This window comes from Patagioenas fasciata, chromosome 2 (genome assembly GCF_037038585.1).
Source record: "Patagioenas fasciata isolate bPatFas1 chromosome 2, bPatFas1.hap1, whole genome shotgun sequence".
NCBI lineage: Eukaryota > Metazoa > Chordata > Aves > Columbiformes > Columbidae > Patagioenas > Patagioenas fasciata.
In genome coordinates this window covers 115,415,434-115,435,997 of record NC_092521.1, presented here as the reverse complement: position 1 = coordinate 115,435,997, position 20,564 = coordinate 115,415,434, and the positions used below count along the sequence as shown (strand labels likewise).

Here is a 20,564-nt window from a genome sequence, read left to right as displayed (position 1 = left end):
AACCACGAGAGCTGCTCACACCCCCCTCCCCCCCCTTCCCCTCCCCAATAGGGGAGAGAATCAAAAGGGAAGTGAGAAACTTGGTGATAAACACACTGTAATAATATAACAAAATACTAATATACTACTAGCAAATATATACATATAAATAGAAATAAAAGGTACCAATTCTAACAAACTCTGTCCACTCTGAGTAGCCAGTCCCAGGAAGGGGCACCTGGTCCCCACAGTTGATCCAAAAGAGATAAAAAAGGAAAAAGGCAGAAAAGCCCAGAGGCCTCTGCAAAATGGCAAAGAGCCGAACAAAGCATCCCGCACCAGAACTCCCCCAGCTCTGACAAAAAAAGAGTGAAGAAAAAAAGCTATGCGCGCAAGAGAAAGTGCCTGAGAGAGTGAGAGAGATCCCCTCCCTCCTTAAATAATTAGCATGACACAAATGGGATGAAATTCTTGTATTGATCAGCCTGGGTGTCAGTCAAGCTCTGTCCCTTCTCTGCCCCCCTTCCTCGATATGTCACATCTGTGGGCAGAGCAGTCAGAATGTCCTCGACTCTCAGACCAGAGCAATTACAAACATTAGTTCTGTGCTGGGGTGTTATCTCTTGTTCTCACACTAAGTCCAAATAATGACTGTGCGAGCTGTGAAAAAGCAAGGTTTCTAAGACCATGAAGAAAATCAATTCACTTTCAGTCAAACCAGCACAATTTGTTAAGGAGTACCTGCAAACAACAAAACCCACATTCCTTCTTATGCAAGATCCTTTTTCTGAGCCTACAGACCACCATTATACTAAGAAGGCAGAGAAATGCAGAAGATAGGGTTTTGGCATCAGCTACCATGTACTGTCCCTTCATTATTGCTGATTTCCTACATGACCTTGCTCAAATCCTTCTTGTGTACCCCAGATTTCTCATCTGTTTCAGAATGATGATATTTACTCCCATTAAAGACTGTCCAATCTGGGGATGTGTTAATTGTCAGGATTAGAAAACCAGCAGTAAGTAGGATTCATGTTCAAGACAGAGGAGTAATCAACCTAACCGTGTCCCTTTTTTGCAAAAATACAGTGTGGATTTGTTGCCAGTCCAGCCTCACTTCCAGTAGCGCTACTGCCTGTAACCATGTCCCGTTCAATGACACAAAGGTGCCTTCTGGCTGGCACCTGGGGCAACGACTCACTGTGTTTGGACTTTCTCTTCCTTAGACAGCTCCCACTTCAGTGAATGTTTTGGCACCCATGGGTTTGGGGACTCAGCGGGTTTTCTCTCTTGGGCTGTTTAACACTGGGACCTTCCTATCCGTGTCTTCTGACCATGGCTTGCACAGCAAACTGTTTGCTGAGGTAGAGTTTCCAAATCAGCCCTTCCTGTGCAGCTATTGATACAGATATGTGATGGGGAGTAGGCAATAGTGCAATATTTTTCAGGTATGGAGGCCTCAGGGCTCTGTCAGGGCTTGTCATGCAGAACTCCAGGCACAACAAAGCAGAATTCTCCCTCTCCCCACTCCTTCCTGCCCCCTCGCCTGCCCCCCCTCCTTTCTCCCCCCTCCTTCCTGCCGCCCGCCTTTCTCCCCCCTCTTCTCTAAAAAACACTTTCAAGGACACAAAACACAATGGATACAAAGTGTTTCTTTTTATTTATTTTAGGTTCTTGAAGGTTGGTTAGTTGCTTGCTGTTGCTGTAGGTTGGTTTAGGTGAGTTGTTCTATGCTGGTTTGGGTGTGCTGTTCTAGCTAAGTTAAGGGCCACCTCGTGGAGCAGCAGGCACCCAGCCCAAATGGCCCAAAGAAGCCGTGGCAAGGGGCCGTGCTCAGCCCTGCAGAGGAAGGCAAAAAACCCCTGGAGACGCTTGCTGTCCCACCTGGGGGAAAAAAAGCCTTCCTCCCCCCAGCTGCAGGGCACGAGAGGCCATCTTCCTGGTGCTTGAGCAGCAGGCAGGATCCGAGCCAAAAGGGCCCAGAGGAGCTCTGCAAAGTGGTCATGCTCCATGCTGCAGAGGAAGGCAAAAAACCCCCGGGGACCAGTGCCAATCTGCCCCGGGGGAAAAAATTCTTTCCTGACCCCAGTGCTGGCGATCGGCTGTTCCCTGAGCATGGGAGCCAGACCTGGCTCCTTGTCCCACAGGCTGCTCACGCCTCCCAGGACCTGCCCAAGCCCTATCCTATCCTATCCTATCCTATCCTATCCTATCCTATCCTATCCTATCCTATCCTATCCTATCCTACCTTGCGCTGGAGCCATCTCCTGGGCTTGGGAGAGTGCCCAAAGGCCTCTGACCTCACGGACCTTGGGGGCAAGAACCCTTCGGAAAATCCTGCTTCCAACTGTCCTGTCAAGAATTCATGACCAAACCTGGGCAGAGAAAACAAAATGCCAGAGATGAAACTTACTGCACGTAACAAGAGGACACAACAGAGATGACGGAGGAAAACAGCAAGAGGGGAAGGAGAGGAGGAGCAGAGAACACAGAAGTAAACCAGACCCTTGAATCTCACCCAATCAGAGGAGTAAGAGAAGGGTTCCAAAAGACCAGGCTCTGAATACAAAGCATACCTCGTAAGGTTTTGTCTCCAAACTTTTCCTCTTTTTAAGGCAAGGTGCAGATCCCACGCTGTCCTTTGGTCTCCGACGATGTTCTCCAGCGGCGTCCTGCGGTCTCCGGCGGGCTTCTGTGCACACACACACACACACACACATATCTGGTTTTTGTTTTCTGTATCTACACATTTCTATTAACTCTAGAGTCTGGATACACGTCTACAGGGAGAAGGAGAAAAAGTCTGAATTATTTGTGCCATGTGCAAACCTTTTCCCTGGAAGGCAAGCTCCAGCTCCAGCGCTGCCCTTGGGTGTCCTGGCCGTCTGTGGGGGCTCCTGAGGACTCCTCCCGGTGCTCTGGGGCTGCCGACCAGAAGATGGCAGCGACTCTCCTCGCCTCTTCCCCAGGCCCCAGGGCAGAGGAGATGCCCCAGCATGAGGGCCGGGGCTGCGGGCTGGGAAGCCGGGCTCACCTGCGGCTCCAGAGCGGCTGCTGCTCCGGCCCGGCCCATCCCATCCCGTCCCATGCCCCGGAGGTGGCTAGTGGCGGCTGCGGGGGCGGCGCCGCTCGTGCCCAGGCGCCTGCTTGGGGGCTCTGGGAGAGCCCCCTGCTGTCCTGCGGCGCTTCGGGCACCACGGCGCTGGGGGTAGCCCGCCCATGCCGCTGTTGTGCCCCAGCAGCCCTGCCAGGGGCGGGTCCACGTCCATCGGCTCCGCCTCCTCCCGAGGCGGGTCGATGTCCATGGGCTGCTCCTCCTCCTCCCGGGGTGGGTCAACCTCCATCGGCTCCTCCTCTCGCCTGGGGGCGGTGCTGCTGCTCCCGACAGGCTGCCGCCGTTTCTTGGGCGGCGGAGCCATGGGCCGGGGGGTCCGTGAGCCTCCTCTTCTTTCTTCTGCTCGCTGCGGCCTCTTCTCTCCGAGCGCTGGCGCGGCTGCCACGGCTCTGCTCCAACTGCCACAACAGAGGCTCGCGGCGTCCCCAGCGAACGCTGCGGTGGCCGGCATGGCGGCCCACAGGGCCACGAGGGCCCCGTTGCGGGGCCATTTTGCTCTGCAGTGCTGTCAATGCTTGCATTTGCCTCGCCTCGCCTCGCCTCGCCTCGCCTCGGATGGATCCGACTCATTTGCCTTTTGCCTTAAGGAAAGACCGACAGCCGCACATCTTTTGACAATATGTTTGGCCAACACCACAAACCTGGTAGCTGTATTGCAGAATTATACTGTGCTGAGGTATTTTGATATTAGTATTTTTGATTATTGTTTTCCTTGAGTAGGTAATGGATGAAAAAGCTACTTCCATTTTAAAAACATCTGTTGCTTCAACATTACAGATGCGTCAGCAAACATGAAGGACAACGTTTAACATCTCCAAGACTTTTTGCATCAAACAGAGCAATCTCTTGATGATGCCTGCATGAATGACTCATTGAATTCCTTGACAAAATGAATGCAACACCTGAGTTAAAACATCATTGTAAAGATATGTTGATTCCTTTTCCTATATCTGTTTATTCTGTATCTCTATAAATTGCTCTGCATTACACCTCACAAGCACAGGTGAACATCTCCGGCTTTGCTGGCCCCAGGAGAAGCAGTTTCTTGAGTGAGGGGGGTGGAATAGATGGGAATGGTGTGAGAATGGTGAGGAGGAACATTGTAAGTACACTCCAGCGACTGTAGCTGGGGTGTAGAAAAGCACATGAACCACGAGTAGAACCTCTGTATTTAGATATTAGGCCTGTGAATAATCGTAAAGGCACCGTAAAGGCACCATATATCCTTAAGATTCCTACAGACAAAGACAAAAGCAATGCTACAAAATGCAGAATTAGCGCACAATGGATTTTCCCACATTTCTAATGGCATAATCTGTCCAGCATACCCTGACGAGAACAGTCTATTTCATCTTTTTGTCTTGCATCTCCCTGTAAGATGAAAGTACAATATACCATCCTCTTGCTGCTGAAGGTACATGATGTCCAGTTGGGACTGAAGTGAAAGACCCTATTTGGATGGTCACCAACCACAAGAGAAACTTTAAATGTGATGCTTCATCCAGTTGTAATTCTGTTAACGCTGACATTATTGTGCTTGTTACCTACAACCATTTTATGTATAAAAGCCCAGTACACATATAAGCAAAGGATCTCGATTTGTTGTGAGAAACACCTCGATAATATAGTTTAATGGTGATGTTCTACATTACTGAAGCTATTTGTTTCAACAGAAGTTCACGTGCATGCTAACACTGTACATAGATGATACTAGCCTTCAAACTAAATGGTTTATCAAACAATCGGACTCTTACCACTGAACCACAGTATGCCACGTATTTATGATGTAGAGGCAAGAGGTAACCACACTACCACTCTGTGAGAGAATGAAGTGGGTTGACTGTGGTCAAAGGGGGTGGCAGATGCGCTCAACCCATGCCCCCCCCCCCCCAGCCAAACCAGCAGCAGTTTGATCCGGGCTCCACAGGAGGGAAGGGCCTGAGCCGCAACCAGTCCAAGAACTCCTCCCAGGAGACCCACAGGGAAACAGAGCGACACATTGAATGCCGGTGCCTTGTGGGTGCAGGGAGTCTCATGCAGACTTTTCCTGCTGTATGCAATTTGACTACATTGGCCCCCATTGCAGGGCCATTTTGCTCTGCAGACAGAAAGGCCACCCCTCAGCCACCGGGCCTGCCCTGCAGCTGCCCCTCCTGGTGCCAGGCCTGGGGTCCCCTCATGGGACAGCAGCCACAGTGTCCCAGGAGGTTCGGGGAGGTCTCCGTGACCCTCCAGCTGCTCAGCTCCCTGCCAGTGGTGTCATCCCCACAGCCATCAGGAGCCCAGAGGGGCAGAGGGGAGGAGAGTGCCTGGTGTCCTTGGGCTGCTGTGCAGGGGCCACGGGGTGTCCCGTCCACATAAATTAGAGGGGAAACGAGCAGCCGAGGCTTGGAAACTTAGTTCAGGTGAAACCACACACATTACAAGTTACAAGTATGCAATTTATTTAATGCACGGTCCTACAACAAGTTGCAGAATCAAGCCTTGTGTCAATCCTTACAAAACCTAAATAGGATTAATTTCCCCTGTTTTCTCAAAGATGTGTAGACACCAATTGGCATCCCAATATATGTTGTATTTGCGTTCAATCAAACCACCTGCAGAGGGGTAATCAGCCAAATTATAAGACAGGTGCCAACACCACCACTGGCTCAAGCTGGGTACCTGCACGGAGGTCCAACCCGAGCATAGAAAACCATCGACTTTTATATCTCTACAGACCATTTATACCATGATTCAGTCCAATAGCAATATTTCACTTTGGGGTCTTCTTGCTTCTCATTGGATCATTTTCACTGATCTTATATATGCCTTTGTTTTGTTCAGCTGCAGATATTGTTTATGGTCCATAGCCTTGTAGGTGCTGTTTTGTCTGAATAAATCGTTTTCTTGTCAGCCAAGTGCAAAGCAGGCCTCATCTTGCAACTGTTCAGTGTAGTTTGTACTTGCTTTTGGTAAATATGAGCAGACCCCTACAGCTTAAGATTTCAGCAAATCCAGTTTACTAAGTAACATGAAGCAGAAAGTATATTAAAAATCCCACAACATTCTACTTCTAGATGATTCATATATTTAATATGCACTTACTTCAGCTAAATTATTAATATGAAACTTAAATTGGGCTCCTCCACTGACCTGTGAGTAGTTTAACCATTGCCATACAGCCAGCTTATCTAGCAGAGAGAGCTCAGAATACGCTCACTCAGGCTGTCATATTTGTAGAATAAAGTGGTTGATTCCTAGTCAAATTGCATGCAGTGCAGCCTGGAGAAGAAAAGGTTCCAGGAAGACCTTGTTGCGACTTTTCCGTAAATATGAAGGGCCTATAATAAAGATGAGGACAAACTTTATAGCAGGACCAGCATGGACAGAGCTCTGAGCAACGTGATCTCCTTGAAGATGTCCCTGCTCATTGCAGGGGTGTTGGACTAGATGAGGTTTGTAGGTCCTTTCCAACCCAAACTCTTCCTTTATTCTGTATGTGAGCTAACATCTGCACTTCTCAAAGCCTTCCAAATATTTAATTAGAAGGAAAAAATTGCTTGCGTAGAACAAATGGACAATTTTCCAAGTTGTGCATGATTCAAGTGTATTAGTTGTATGGAAAGGAAAGGACAAAAAAGGGGAAGAAAAAAAGAAAATAATTTCATGAAAGTGTGAAGGAACAGGAGGAAGCAAGGCTCTTATTCAAGGCACATATCCACAGCTGTGGAAAAGCTTCAAGAAAACTCTGTAAGTTAGAGGTGTGATCACCACTCTCCACTTCCTCATCTCCTCAGGTGCCAATATCCCTTCAGCCCTGTGGGACATCCCAGGCTCCAGATCAGCCAGGTGACACAACAGCACAGATGACGTCACCCAGGCTCCCAACGCCTCTGTGATGTCATGGTGCATTTCCATGACAACTCGATGCTCTCTCCCCAAGGCCATCTGGCAGCTGACAGTCGACCTGTCTTGCTGGATTTCTGAGTGCTCTCTGTGCTCAGTGACAGCGACTTTCTGTGACGCTCTCTGACTGCCATCAGCAGCAGTAAACAACGAGGCTATCCTCATCCTCATCTTCATCTTCATCCTCATCCACATCCTCATCCACATCCTCATCCTCATCCCGTTTGAGTGCCGTGGCTAAGACAGGTGATATACCAGGATTGGTCCTGGGGGAGGTTTGAGAGCTTCCTTGCCATAGTTCAGTGTCAGTAGTGGGTTCCATTGCCTGTGATGGGAGATTCTTCACCAGTCTAGAAGTACTTTGAACACAAGGAGAAATTATGTCAGGCTGCTTTTTATGAGGAGGATGGGAGTCCATCATTCAAGACAGGCCAGGCCAGGCCAGGTCAGGTCAGGCCATCATCAGCAGGATAAGAAATCATTGCAATGGGGAGTTGTGGTATGAAAACGCCAACCCTCCCAAAGCTGGTTGAGGCAGGTGCTGGCAGAAAAATGGCAATGGGGATGGAGCCAGTTTGCCCCCAACAAACTCCACACTGACCGTGGCAAGTCAGGCACTAGCTCTCACTCATCCTGGTGATCCTGCCCTCTGGTTAACCCCCACAACTGGCTCTACCCACCACTATCTCACCCCATCACCCTTCTTTGCTTCCTCCAACAGAGAGCTTCCCTCTACGTCTGCCAACGGCATCGACCTTCAGCACCCCCGTGATGGCACCACCGGTCACTGCAATTGTGCTGCCCTCTGTCCCCGGGCTGCTGGTGTCCTCCCAGCCTGCCCAGGTCCACACCATCACCTACCAGCTGGCACATGCCAGTGGCTGGCAGGGGGTGCCAAAGGCCCTGGGGCAGATGCTGCAGCTCCCCCAGGGGGTGCAGCTCCCTCAAGGGGTGCAGATCCCACAGGGGATGCAGCTCCCCCAAGGGGTGCAGGTCTCCCATGGCATGCAGCTTCACCCAGGGGTACAGCTCCCCCCAGGAGTGCAGCTCCTCAATGGGGTGCAGCCAGTGCAGCTCCCCCACGGGATGCAGATCCCTCAAGGGGTGCTGCTCCCCCACGGGGTGCAGCTCCTCAATGGAGTGCAGCCAATGCAGCTCTCCCATGGGGTGCAGCTCCCCTTTGTTCCTGCTCCTTGTCCCCCATACTACACCTGGGGACAGCAGGTGATTACGGGGACACTGGTCCCAAACCAGCCCATGGGGCTGGAGCCATTGGCCATGGTCCAGGGGCAGCCCCTGTACCCCACAGGCTCCTACCAGCTGCCCGTCCCTGCCTGCCCTGGCTCCCCACCACGCCATGACCGAGCAGCTCAGTGGGTGCAGGGCCCCCCTGTGCCCCGCACCCTGCCGAGCAGCGCCCAGGAGCCAGGGGAGGCCTCCAACAAGGACAGGGTGGCCATCGAAGAAAACATCCCTGCTGCCAGCCCCCACCAGTCCCCCTTGGCTCCGTCTGCCTGCACAACCACCATGGAGCCTACAGGTGAGTTTTGGGGGAAGGCAGAGCCCTTGGGTTGGTGGCCAAGCTGAGGAAAGCTGCATCACCCTGGGCTGGCTTGGCTCTGTTTGCTTTTTCAGCTCCAGTGCCCACGCCGGCAGCTTTGGAGAGGTTGGTGGATCAGCCCAAGCAGGAGCCAGAAAAGGCCTCCGTGAAGGCGGCTGAGCAGGTCGAGGACACCACCATCAACGACCTGCTCACCTGGCTTGACACCTTGGAGCACGAGGATGCTGTCCCTGATGTCCCTGACAGCCCTGGCTTGACCACCTTCCTCAGCGAGCTTCCCGACCTCTCCGAGTACGTGGCAGAGGGCGGCTGCGCAAAGCAGCGAGTGGTGGCAGTGGGGCTGGGGGACAGTGAGGACGCCATCCCTGATGTTCCTGACACCCCCAACTTGACCACCTGCCTCAACAACTTCCCGATCTCTCCAAGTACAGGGCAGAGGACACCAGCCCCACAGAGCCAGTGGCGGTGGCGGGGCTGGAGGACAGCGAGGTCATGAGTGACAGTCCCAACTCTACCACCTTCCTTAGACAGCTCCCTGACCTCTCTGAGTACATGGCAGAGGATGGCTGCCCCAAGGACTGAGTGGTGAATGCGAGTCTGGGAAACAGCAAGGACACCATCCCTGACATTCTTGATTTCCCTAACAGCCTCAAGGAGCTCCATGACTTCTCAGACTATGCGGCAGAGAGCACCTGTTCCCAGGACCAAGGACTGGTGGCATGTCTAGAGGACAGCAGGGACACCAGTATAACCACCAATGGTCCTTGCACAACTGCGGAGGTCCTCAGTGAGCTCCCCAACCTCTCCAAGTATGTCGTAGAGAGCAGCTGTCCCAAGGAGATGGGAGGGGGAGTGGGGTGGGACAGTGAGGACATTCTCCCTGCTGTCCCTGATGTCCCCAGCTGGACCACCTCCCTCAACAAGCTCCCCCATCTCTTGGAGTACAGGGCAGAGAGCAGCTGCCAGAAGGAGCAAGTGGTGGCAGAGATGCTCCTGGATGGGGAGAACGTCTTCGCTGATGTCCTCGATGGCCTGGTCAGCACCATCTCCTTCAGTGAAGTCCCCGACTTCTTGGAGTATGGGACGGATGATGACTACCATGAGGCCCGCATGGCAGCGGCAATGCTGGAGGACACTGACACCATCTGGGGGGTACGAGACAGCCCCCTGATGGATCCTCAGGGACAGATGGGCACTGGGGTGATGGATCTCCCCAGCTGGCCTCCAATGAGTCCCCTGGAGACTTGGAAGCCAAGATCTCCAGAAAGTTCAGAGCAGACTGCAGAGGACACTCCTGTGGCCAGTCCCTGGAAGGATCCCCAGAAGGACCATCTGCACAGTTCTCAGCTCAGCCCCCTGCAGATCCCACTGCTGAGTTGCCTGGCCAGCCCCCCACATGCCCCTCAGTGCCCTCCATCCCACATGGACCAGCTCCAGGAGGAGATGCAGCTGAGGCAGATCGGGGTGGATCTGACCAGATGGGGAGAGGCAGGCAGCACCAAGGCCAAGCGCCCAGCACCAGCCAGCACCCCTAACCTGCACGAGACCTCTCCTGAGGACAACAACCCCCCTAAGAAAAGAAGAAAATGATGGCTCAACCCTGGAAAACCTGGTGGGCAAGGGAGCTGCCAGCCAGGGCTGGCACAACACCAGGCAGCAGTGGGCAGCAGGCAGGAACCAGCAAGTGGGGAGCATCCCACAGCAACAATGTGGCCTCCAAGAGGCCGAGAACATGGGATGCGTGGGGGTGGCAAATGTCCACTGCACAGCAGGGAGGAGACAGGTTTAACCTGACCACAACTGTGATCAGACCACCTAAAAGAAATAGACACAGTTGCAGTTTTGCCTCATGAATTTATAATAATAAAGATAAACGTTTGTGCTGGAGGTATTTGCAGAGAAACACTGGGGAACATGAACTTTGGTGGAACCTCACAGATGTCAAAACAAAGGAGTCAAATACATGTTTGGTTCCACTTAAATATGAGAAGAAACTTCTTCACAGTGAAGGTGACAGAACACTGGAACAGGCTGCCCAGGGAAGTTGTGCTCTGGAGACATTCAAAACCCGCCTGGACATGTTCCTGTATATCCTGTCTAGGTGTTCCTGCTCTGGCAGGGGGATTGGACTGGATGATCTTTCGAGGTCTCTTCCAATCCCTAACATTCTGTGATTCTGTGATCAGGAGGATTTGAAAAGATTGAATTTTCTTTCTTCAGATTAGTGTAAGTTATTTATGAACAAGTTAGACATACCACTGCTTCTTTTAGCACAATGTTGGTAATAAGAGAGAAGTACCAAAACCAGAACAACTATTTTCTCATCCTCAGAGAGATTCATAACATGCCATTCCTCTGTAAGCCACATGTTTGTGTACAGTGCTCATCCTTCCGAGAACACCTCATTGCAGGCCAGGTGTACTTCACACTTGCTAGGGAATTCAGAGGTAAGTTTCACTGGCCTGTATTGAAAAACAAGCAATTGGGTCAGCCATGGGGTTCACACAGCCCAAAGTCCTGTGGCTTTCAATCCTTGTCTTCCTATTCAAGGTGTCTCTTTCCTCTCCTCCCATTGCAGTGATGCCACTCTGACCTTTGTGCCAGGGGACACCTGCGTGCCCTGTGCTGCCACCGTGCCCCACACTCGCTTCCCTGGGAGTGCAGGACAGTCAGGCTCTGCACTTTCTCTTCAGCAAGTCAGTAATTTTGGTCTCTCAGCTTTATCTTGATTCTTTTTTTTATTATTATTTTTTTTTAAACAATCTAATTGCCTTGAAAATGCATATTCCTCTGGGCCAACAGTTCAGGAGCTGTTTATGAGGGACAGACACTGACAACACAACACGGGTGCCTGCCGACTGTTGCGTGTCACCTACAAGATAATATTTGCCTGACAGGGATGTGGAAGGTGGTAGATTTGGCAGAGCATTGTAACACGTGGTGCTGAGAACCATGCGGATCAATCTCTGAGACCACCTGCTCCTCTGTGCAGAGTGGTACATAGTCATAATCATTCTACATGAGCCCTTGTAGGAAAATAAATTAGTAGCCTCTTTTATTTTAGCTTCCTGGAAGAGTCTGGCTGGGGAGCAGCTTCTTCTTCAAGTTGAGAAATTGCCCAAGGATATCTGGAATTGTGCTATCAGGCTCCATTTTCTGAAAATTTGAAGCATTATTCCTTTTTCTATGTCTGCTAGTCAGGGAGTGTGGTTATTTGGTTTTAATCTGTTCTGTCCTTAAAACATTTACACCCTCAAGCTTCTACCTGATGCATTTTGTTGAAGTATGTCTTTATTAAAACCTCAAATGCTCTGAAGGCAACAAACAGTGACAGGAAGATCATATTATGTAAAGTTGTTCAAAGAGAGTGCAAAATCATTTCAAATATTGATAGTGTGAATGGGCTTAGGACAGAATAAGCTGCTAGCTAGGTGGTTTCAGAGTTTCTAATATGACAATGTGGTGTCTAAAGGTAACATATGATTTTTGCTTTTATTCCTGTGAAAATATCAGTGTTTTTAGGGATGACGAAACCAAAAGCACTCAAAACCAACCTACAGTAAAACACACTGCATTCCTGGCAGAAATCATCATATGTTGACCATATGATTTCAGATTGTGTATAAGTGGGGTGAAACTATTGTATATTAAGGTAACATTAAAGAGTCCTCATTCTCAGAGATGGAGGAACAATAGTTTTAATGAGCTGGGCTTGTCTTTGCAATTAACCATTTGATCAGACTTCAGCAAAACTTTGTGCTGTGGCTCAAATGAAGGAGTTTGCAGAAACCATTTCAAGAACAATTCACGTTTCTCCACCATCAGCTCAAGAGAATTCAGCTGACCTCATGCTATCATGTATGAACGAACCATTTGTCTGTTTAATAAGTAACATTTTAAAAGGTTTTGTGGAGTGAGAAGTGTAGTTACAGAACAGTTGATATGAGGTGGGAAAAGTGATTCTTTGACTTCTTCAATGCAAGTTTTGTGGTTGGTTACGTTCTTAAGTGTAGGGTGGAAAAACTTATTAAAAATACAAAGCAAACTAAAATACAAATGGCGTATGGAATCTCTACATGGGCAAATTTGACACATCCTGCCTGAAAGTGGTGCTGCAAGATGAAAAAGGGAGCTACAATTCATGACGCAATGAATCTTTATGGAGATCAGGGTTTGGAAGGAGCTGGCATTGTAGTCCTGTTGTCACTCCTTTACCTTAAAATTAGTAGTATGGCAAGAAAAATGGGGTTTTATTACTGTAGCACCTAGAAATCAAGTGGTGGGACTTCTCATAATTACCTCTGAACATATAATCTGAGACAGCCCTTGCCTCTAATAATTTATTGTAGGAACAAAAACCAGAAAATGGTTGGTACACTTCGAAAACAGAGGAACACAGCTGTGGAGTCTTAATGTGCTTTCAAAGCATTATCTTTTAGGGTCACAATAACCTCTTCATAGTGCAGCAAAACCAAACCCAAACCGTTCTCTGTGAGATGCTGCAGGCATTTTTGCCAGCTGCAGCAAACCTGACTTGTGGAGCAGGGAAGTGAGATTTGTCAGGAGGTGGCACATCCTTCACCATCCCTGAAAATCCATCCAAACTCAGTTATATTGTGAGCAACAAAAATCTAGTGACTTGTTTGAGTCCTAATCTCTCATTATTGCTACCACTAGCCGCAGTCTCAGTGCAGTTTTGGGGCCAACCTCCTTTCCTTCCCCCCACCAAATGACTACAGCTCCGTGGACCTGCTGGGTTTTCCAGCCTAAGCCTTTCATAAGATCACAGAACAGTTTGGGTTGGAAGGAATCTTCAAAGGTCACCTAGTCCAACCCGTTGCGATTAGCAGGGACATCTTAAACTAGATCAGGTTGATCAGAGCCCCATCCAGCCTGGCCCTGAATGTAACCAGAGACAGGGCATCTATCACCTCTCTTCCTCATGTCTGCCCTGAATCTCCCCTCTTTTACTTTAGAACTATTACTCCTTACCATGTCACAATAGACCCTGCTAAAAAGTCTGTCCCCATCTTTCTTATAGGCCCCTTTTAGGTGCAGAAAGTCCACAGTAAGGTTGAACAACCCCAACTCTCTCTGACTGTCCACATAGGAAAGCTCTGATCCAGCCCTCTGATCATTTTTGTGATCAAAAGTTGAGCATCAACTGGTTGGACTCAATATACCACACTCATCAAATGCAATCTTAATTTTCAGCTGTAAACTCAATTCTGTTGGTGTCCAGCAGCAGTTTAACAGGTACATGCTCTGCATTAAAAATACATATATTTTCATATGTCCATGTGTCCAGAGTTTGAGCACGCTGCAGCAAATTCTGTCTTGAACTATACTCCACTGACTTCAACAGAATTTCCTAGGATTAGGCAAAACTACATCCACCTCTGCTGCAGAGCCTGCTTCCTTCTCATCCCTCATTCATTGATTTTGCTCTCATTTGGCCCCATTCTTAAAGCCTTTGGCAGGTTGTTACACAAATTACTTGGAAACTACTTGTATTTACTGATCCTCATTCACTGTATAAATTCACTGTATAAATCACACAGTGCAGTCATGTGAGATGAAGGGAAGGATTTTGCTAATATATTTTTACATACTAATTAACAAGTTCTAAAGATACAGGCACCTTTATCAGTCCTGTGCTTCCAAAACATGTTAGAATTTGGACAGAGCATCTATCTTCTGTTCCCTTCTGAGCTACTATTATTCATTTAAACACCACATTGGTTTACTTTTCTTTCTACTTTGTGTCTGCTGTTTGCAAGCTGATCCTTATGGCTCTGCAAATTCAAGGCAGTTATACCTTGAAATTTATTGGAATGCTGCCAGACTTATTATTTGCATGGCTTTTTAGCTGCATAAATAAAATGTTAACTAAGTGAATATACCAGGCATACAAAATTTAGAAACTTCAGAAAGCCATCTGTAATTAAGAGGCATAAAGAGAACTCCACTATCTTAGGGCAAAGTGTTAGGTACAACTGCAATTTAAAATAATTCACCCAGCAAAGGGCAGAAGTGCATAAATATACTCGAAGGCCAGCACATTAGTTCTCAGTATAGACCTAATTAAATGCAGTTGGAACAATGAATTACAATAGATTAGTTTATGTTTCATACCAACTACTGTATTTTGCTTCATACTTAGCAAATTCTGGGGTTTTTTGCAGATCTTTTGCCTACCCAGGTTCAAATTTCTTGAATCTGACACTGTCTCCCGTCTCACTAGTGATCTTCGGCTCTTTTTTTTGCGCCTACCAGAAAGCTACACTCCTCTGCCACCTACTGCTTTGAAGAAGTATGTTTGGTATCAACTGCGAGATCTTGCTGACATGGTGTGATCCACAGAACAGATGAGGACTGTGCAGAAACCTTTTATTACAATTTCCTTGCTAAATGGGAGATTAAAGAGAAACTTGGTTTATCAGCCTCTATGGAGATAATAATTGATCACCACCAGAGATCACCTCTATCTCTGTAGATCTTAGTATGATACAAAATCTTTTAGCAACTTGCATCCCTGTATTTTAGGACACCATCTTCTAAAATTTAAACTAAAATAATTTTAAAATAAAATCCTTATAGAAGAAAAACATAATAAAATATAACATGTATTTAATCATACAAAAATTTCAGACAAAAATAATGTCTTTTTCAATCACCAGCAGGTTCACAGTGTATTGAAATGAAATTCCTCTGAGGCATACAGTTTTTGTTCCTAAATGGATGCTGGGGTACCATATTTGTAATAACCGGCTTGGTTTTTGTTAGTTTTAATTTACATTCTTTCAAAACGTGTATGTTTATATATTATCACTATTGCAATTTATATTTCTTTCAAAACTACATTAAAAGTAGGGCTTATTTGAAGTAACACCATGCTACATGTTTTAAAGGAATTCTGGCTTTTATTTATTTTTTTAATAGTAATGGAGCTCTGTATCATCAATGCTAGTAAAATAAACCTATGAAACTGAGCTTTCCTTTACCCATCTTCTTTTGAAGGAAAAGTCATTTAAACTAAATTGTTCCGGCTCTCACTGAAGACAATTTCTTTCTTGGAAAATTAACTAGTGCTATGTCAATTGCATATATGAAACTTCAGTATTTGAAAGTATTTTTTTTCTTTTAGAGACCATGAATACCAGATATTTTAATGCCTTGTTCTCCTCACATTACTCAGAAGCCACTACAAAACATTGCCAAGCATCTCCTCTTGTCTGGATTGCACAAATGCAGTACTAACATAAGCAGTCTGGCTGTGAAATGATCCATTACCTAACTGTGACCTTGCAAGGACTTTAAAATGTCTAGTGTTGACACAGGCTGACTTCACTCATGTTTCATAGGAACTCTATTTATAAAGCATTTTAATTGCTTCTCTGATACTATAATTTAATAAACGAATGCAATATACTGCCAATTATAATTATTACTGTATTAGCAGAAACCAAGTCCTCTCTCATGTTTTGAGATTTATTTTTTTTTTTAATAATAACTTCCTTTTTCTGAGAAATTAAGCCATGACTCTCAAGATCCTAGACTAATTTCACTTATTTCTCTACAGAACCTTTGTCAAAAATATAAATATATAAAAAGCAACTAAGACAGTAAGGTGTAACTGGACCTACATGTGGACAAAGGAACAAAAAAACACCTCTCCCTAAAATACATACACACCTTTCCCTCAAGACAATGTATCTGTCTTGTTGCTTGGCTAATCTCATCCCCAATTGTAGCGGCAGAGACCCCCCCCCGCCCCAGGGGGATGGGGTTGTCGCCAGCCTGGCTGAGAGGTGAAGCCAAAGACAAAAGAGACTAAAGGAGCACCATTAGAAGGTAATAATGAGTGAGGAATCGCCGGGCACATGCGTGCAGAACGAGTGGACAGTACATGCAGCCTATCATGTTATTGTATAACACGAGTTACAACCAATCACATTGTTGTAAGGCGCGTGGACAGGGCAGCTTTGCTATAAAGCTAGCCCGGTCCGACAATAAAGCGAACTCTGTGAACATCACATTGGTGTGTCAGGTTCCGTGGCTCGCATGGATAAAGCAACATCCAATATGTTAGTCTCGCCCCATGCAGTACTGGCAAAAGTAAACCTTCCATTCTGTCTCCTGCTTGCCACCTTTTGTTGGCTACAGTTCTGAGTAACTGAAAAACACATAGGACTGGAATAAATCCTGTTTGGACAAATCAAAAAGAACTTATGTTTTTGGTTGGATACCAATTTACACTTAGGAGCTTTCATTAGACTAAGCATAGCTTAGACTATGAAATGCTACATCTCTACTAACATCTGTTCCTGCCAGTTATGTCCCAGAAGATGGAACCCAGAGCGAGGAAAGCAGCAGTGAAGCGTTACAGCACACATGAGCCCACTCCTTTCACAGGCTTAACTGGCTCAGCCACAAACAAACAAAAGCTATTCTGGAAAGCATGGTCCTGTGTCCTCCACTTCCATATGTCCTACTGCCCACGTTGCCACTTCTGCAACCCTGACACAAGCCAAGTTACAGGGAGGTACCCACTAAAAACCAAGCTCTGGAAAGCCTTGGAACAGTTCTCTGTCAGCACAGCTCCCCAAACCACGACAGCGCAGGAGCAGATACACCCAAGTGCCAAGGAAACACAGGGTTAGACTTGGATTTTTGGCAGCAAAAAGCTGTTAGACTGGCTGAGCAAACAGTGCTGTTTCTATATTGAAATCCCAACCTAAAATTGAGAAGTCTTGATTTCAAATGCAAAGGTGCTCCAGTGCAGGTAAATACCCAAGTGCAAATCCACAGTGAGGTGCTGTAACTCTATCACTGAAGAGCAATAATGCACAGCAGAGGGCTGAGTTGCCCCCTCTCTGCAGACATTGTATGCTGCTCTTTGTATTTTTCCAAGCAAACATTGAGCATCCAGACTCCCTACCAGCAACGGTTGCAAAGAATCAGCTTTTGTTCCTTACCTAATTTATAGATTTTTAGTCATTACATTTGAATTGGTTATTTCACTCAAGAAATCACAGTGCACTTGGAAGGGGAGGTCATGAAGGAAAGTCTTTATCACTTTAAGACAATTATTTTGTATACTGACAACAGCAAGAAGCACTCAACCTTCTGCCCAGTAGAGAAAAAGTGTAAATACCTCATGGCAGCCACTCAAAACCAGGAATATCACTGAGTATCTCATACAGCAGCACTGTGGAGAGATCCAGGCAGATTCTGTTAAGAGCCATGGAAATAACCAGGCGACTGTGTCTTTCCTTGTAAATATCCTCTGTATCTAATCGACATTGGTTTCAAAAATGGCATTGTTTCTTTGTTTGTCTTCCAAAAGAGAAGCAGCAAAAACCAGAAAGCAGATTTTCCTAGGAAACTTAACATGCTTTATCTAACATGTGAATGTTTTCTCTTTGTTAAAAAAAAAAAAAGTTATTTACAAAACCAGCATAGCACATTAACATAAAAGTTATTCAGTGTACTGTACATAGATGTCCAAACCCAAGGTAGATTCTGATTTCTCTCTAGTTCTTGACTGCTATGATGTATCACTGAGAAGCATTTCCCACTGCACGCTACAGAAAAAGCACCTGACTGCAACACCGCATGGCATGACACACGATTAAAGAAGAATTCCCAAAAGTTCACAGGTTTTCCATATCAATGTTGAGTGAACAAAACAAGCAAAACGTTCTTGAAAAACATGATCTTTCTTGCTGTGGTAACTGGTTTTGTGAGCATTAGCTCTATAGCATCAATTTTGAACAAACCAAGATGGACGTTTCCTGGCTCTTTCAATGATTCGCTTGCCCTTGTCATTTTCTGTGGGCTTTTCTCCATCATAAAGGACAACAGTCTCTACAGTAGGAGTATTAAATGGTCCTCCCTCCTTTTTATGTATTTCCAGCCGTATCAGTCGAGTTTCTGCTTTGACCTTTGCATAACAATAGCCACAAAGGACATGTTTCTGTTTCAGGTTTCCACACTCAGGGCAAACATCTATGTTCCTCTGAAAAACAGTGAAAAATAGTAAATTTTCTAATTTGAACAATAACAACAAAAGAAACAGAGAAAAATAACATATAACTAAAAAGGTTAAACGAAATATCATGCAAATTCACCTGCCTCTTCAAAACTTATTGGTCTATGTATCCTACAATGTACCGCTACATCAAATGCCTTCTACTAAAAACAGTCTATGAAATCAATACCTAAATCATTATGCCTGTTGATGGTTAGAAGACTGAAGACTTATCAACTCAATGAGATGCACAGAAAGTATAAAGCTTTTCCATTTATACTAGCTCTTCAGCTAAAATTCCTGTTTTGTTGTTTTGCACTTAAACTGTCACTTTTTATTTAACCACTGACTACAGTCACGCATGATGAATGTACCTGTTACAAAGTATTTTGAAGACCGCAAAGTTTATAAACAAGTTCCAGAAAGCTTTTGGAGTCAGTATTGACCACTACAATGACTCTCTAAACCAGTGGTGTCAAACTCATTTTCAGTGGGGGCCACATCAGCCTCGCTGTTGCCTTCAAAAGGCTAAATGTAACTTTGGGACTCTGTAAATGTAACTACTACATTCGTACAGTCCTAAAATTACATTTGGCCCTCTGAAGGCAACTGAGAGGCTGATGTGGCCCCCACTGAAAATGAGTTTGACAATCCTCCCTAAAACAAGTGAGATGAGAAACAATTTGCATAAATCTTACTCAAGCACGCGTGCTCGCCATTAGCAAAATTACTTCAGTGAATAAGGTGGCAAGCCCATAGAACTTTGGTGATTACCTTGACTTTTATAAGCTTGTTGGGATTTCTTCGCCTGCAGCGGTTCACTTCAATGGTGCGCCTCTTCTTTGGCGCCGCCATCCACAAGATGCTGTCTAAGAGGCTGGGCGCCTCGTTACTTTCTCTAGCGTCGCTCGCTGGCTCTGGCAGAAAAGCTGGAGCTTGGACTGCTAGTGCTGGTCCTGAATAAAAAAAAATAATAATAATAATTCCGCATCTGGAATATTGTCTCATCTGGTATATTGTGTCCAGTTCTGGGCCCCTCAGTTCAAGGACAGGGAACTGCTGGAGAGAGTCCAGCACAGAGACACGAAGATGATTAAGGGAGTGGAGCATCTCCCTTATGAAGAACGGCTGAGGGAGCTGGGTCTCTTTAGCTTGGAGGAGACTGAGGGGTGACCTTATTAATGTTTATAAATATGTAGAGGGTGAGTGTCAGGAGGATGGAGCCAGGCTCTTCTCGGTGATAACCAGTGATAAGACAAGGGGCAATGGGTACAAACTGAAACACAGGAGGTTCCACTTAAATATGAGAAGAAACTTCTTCACAGTGAGGGTGACAGAGCACTGGAACAGGCTGCCCAGTGAGGTTGTGGAGTCTCCTTCTCTGGAGACATTCAAAACCCGCCTCGACACCTTCCTGTGTAACCTCATCTGGGTGTTCCTGCTCCAACAAGGGGATTGGACTGGATGATCTTTTGAGGTTCCTTCCAATCATTTTGTGATTCTGTGAAATACGACACAGCTGCTACTGACACCCTCATAGCGAGGAGGTAGGAGCGGCCGGCGGCGCGCCTCGCCCCGCTCCCTCACCAGCCCCTCCCGCCGCCGTTCCACGGTACGAACGGCCCCGCAGCCCCGGTGTCGCCCTCTCCTTCAGCCCAGAGGGGAGGAGGCCGGTACCTACCCCAGGGCGGGCTCTGGCCCCCGGAGAAGCCCGGCAAGAAGCCGCGCTCCAGCCGCCCCCAGCAGCGCTGGAGGAGCCCGCGAAGCCGCGGCAGTGGAGAGAAAACCATCACCAGAGCCGCCATCGTCCCTCACGGCCCCGCCAAGGCCTACGGGGGATAGGAGGGCGGTCGCTGGCCCAGGGGCGCACTGGGCATGCGCACCTGCCGCCGAGCCTGCTGGGAAACCGAGTGCTCTGAGGCGGTCACTGCATAACCGGGATGGAAACCTGGACTTCATGTCCCAGCATTCCTGGCGCTACCAGGAGG

General features: G+C 47.1%; 3 protein-coding genes across 3 annotated transcripts; 1 reads left to right on the top strand and 2 right to left on the bottom strand.

Moving 5' to 3' along the window:
* Nucleotides 1-1,622: 1,622 nt before the first annotated feature.
* Nucleotides 1,623-3,664, bottom strand: LOC139827321 (uncharacterized). The gene is made up of 4 exons (XM_071805507.1): nt 3,014-3,664; nt 2,809-2,903; nt 2,556-2,671; nt 1,623-2,354 (listed from the first exon to the last, which is right to left on the bottom strand). Exons 1-3 carry the CDS (start codon nt 3,662-3,664, stop codon nt 2,590-2,592), a joined length of 828 nt encoding a protein of 275 aa, XP_071661608.1. The 3' UTR covers nt 1,623-2,354; nt 2,556-2,589.
* A 4,372-nt stretch (nt 3,665-8,036) lies between these two features.
* Nucleotides 8,037-14,016, top strand: LOC139827247 (uncharacterized). The gene is made up of 2 exons (XM_071804771.1): nt 8,037-8,522; nt 8,618-14,016. The coding sequence occupies exons 1-2, from the start codon at nt 8,069-8,071 to the stop codon at nt 9,037-9,039; spliced, it is 876 nt and encodes a 291-aa protein (XP_071660872.1). The 5' UTR covers nt 8,037-8,068; the 3' UTR covers nt 9,040-14,016.
* Nucleotides 14,017-17,918: 3,902 nt separating this feature from the next.
* Nucleotides 17,919-20,429, bottom strand: MRPL32 (mitochondrial ribosomal protein L32). The gene is made up of 3 exons (XM_065831747.2): nt 20,258-20,429; nt 19,351-19,532; nt 17,919-18,564 (listed from the first exon to the last, which is right to left on the bottom strand). The coding sequence occupies exons 1-3, from the start codon at nt 20,379-20,381 to the stop codon at nt 18,310-18,312; spliced, it is 561 nt and encodes a 186-aa protein (XP_065687819.1). The 5' UTR covers nt 20,382-20,429; the 3' UTR covers nt 17,919-18,309.
* Between the last annotated feature and the right edge of the window lie 135 nt (nt 20,430-20,564).

Bases quoted from the DNA above. Each gene is read 5' to 3' on its own strand.
- LOC139827321 (XM_071805507.1), bottom strand. From the start codon at position 3,664: ATGAGTCGGATCCATCCGAGGCGAGGCGAGGCGAGGCGAGGCGAGGCA. The intron at 2,904-3,013 runs GTGAGCCCGGCT...TCTGGTCGGCAG, and splicing joins CAGCCGCTCTGGAGCCGCAG to CCCCAGAGCACCGGGAGGAG. The intron at 2,672-2,808 runs GTTTGCACATGG...GTGTGTGCACAG, and splicing joins GCTTGCCTTCCAGGGAAAAG to AAGCCCGCCGGAGACCGCAG.
- MRPL32 (XM_065831747.2), bottom strand. From the start codon at position 20,381: ATGGCGGCTCTGGTGATGGTTTTCTCTCCACTGCCGCGGCTTCGCGGG. The intron at 19,533-20,257 runs GTAGGTACCGGC...TTTTTTATTCAG, and splicing joins GGGCCAGAGCCCGCCCTGGG to GACCAGCACTAGCAGTCCAA. The intron at 18,565-19,350 runs GTAATCACCAAA...ACTGTTTTTCAG, and splicing joins ACAAGCTTATAAAAGTCAAG to AGGAACATAGATGTTTGCCC.
- LOC139827247 (XM_071804771.1), top strand. From the start codon at position 8,069: ATGCAGATCCCTCAAGGGGTGCTGCTCCCCCACGGGGTGCAGCTCCTC. The intron at 8,523-8,617 runs GTGAGTTTTGGG...TTGCTTTTTCAG, and splicing joins AACCACCATGGAGCCTACAG to CTCCAGTGCCCACGCCGGCA.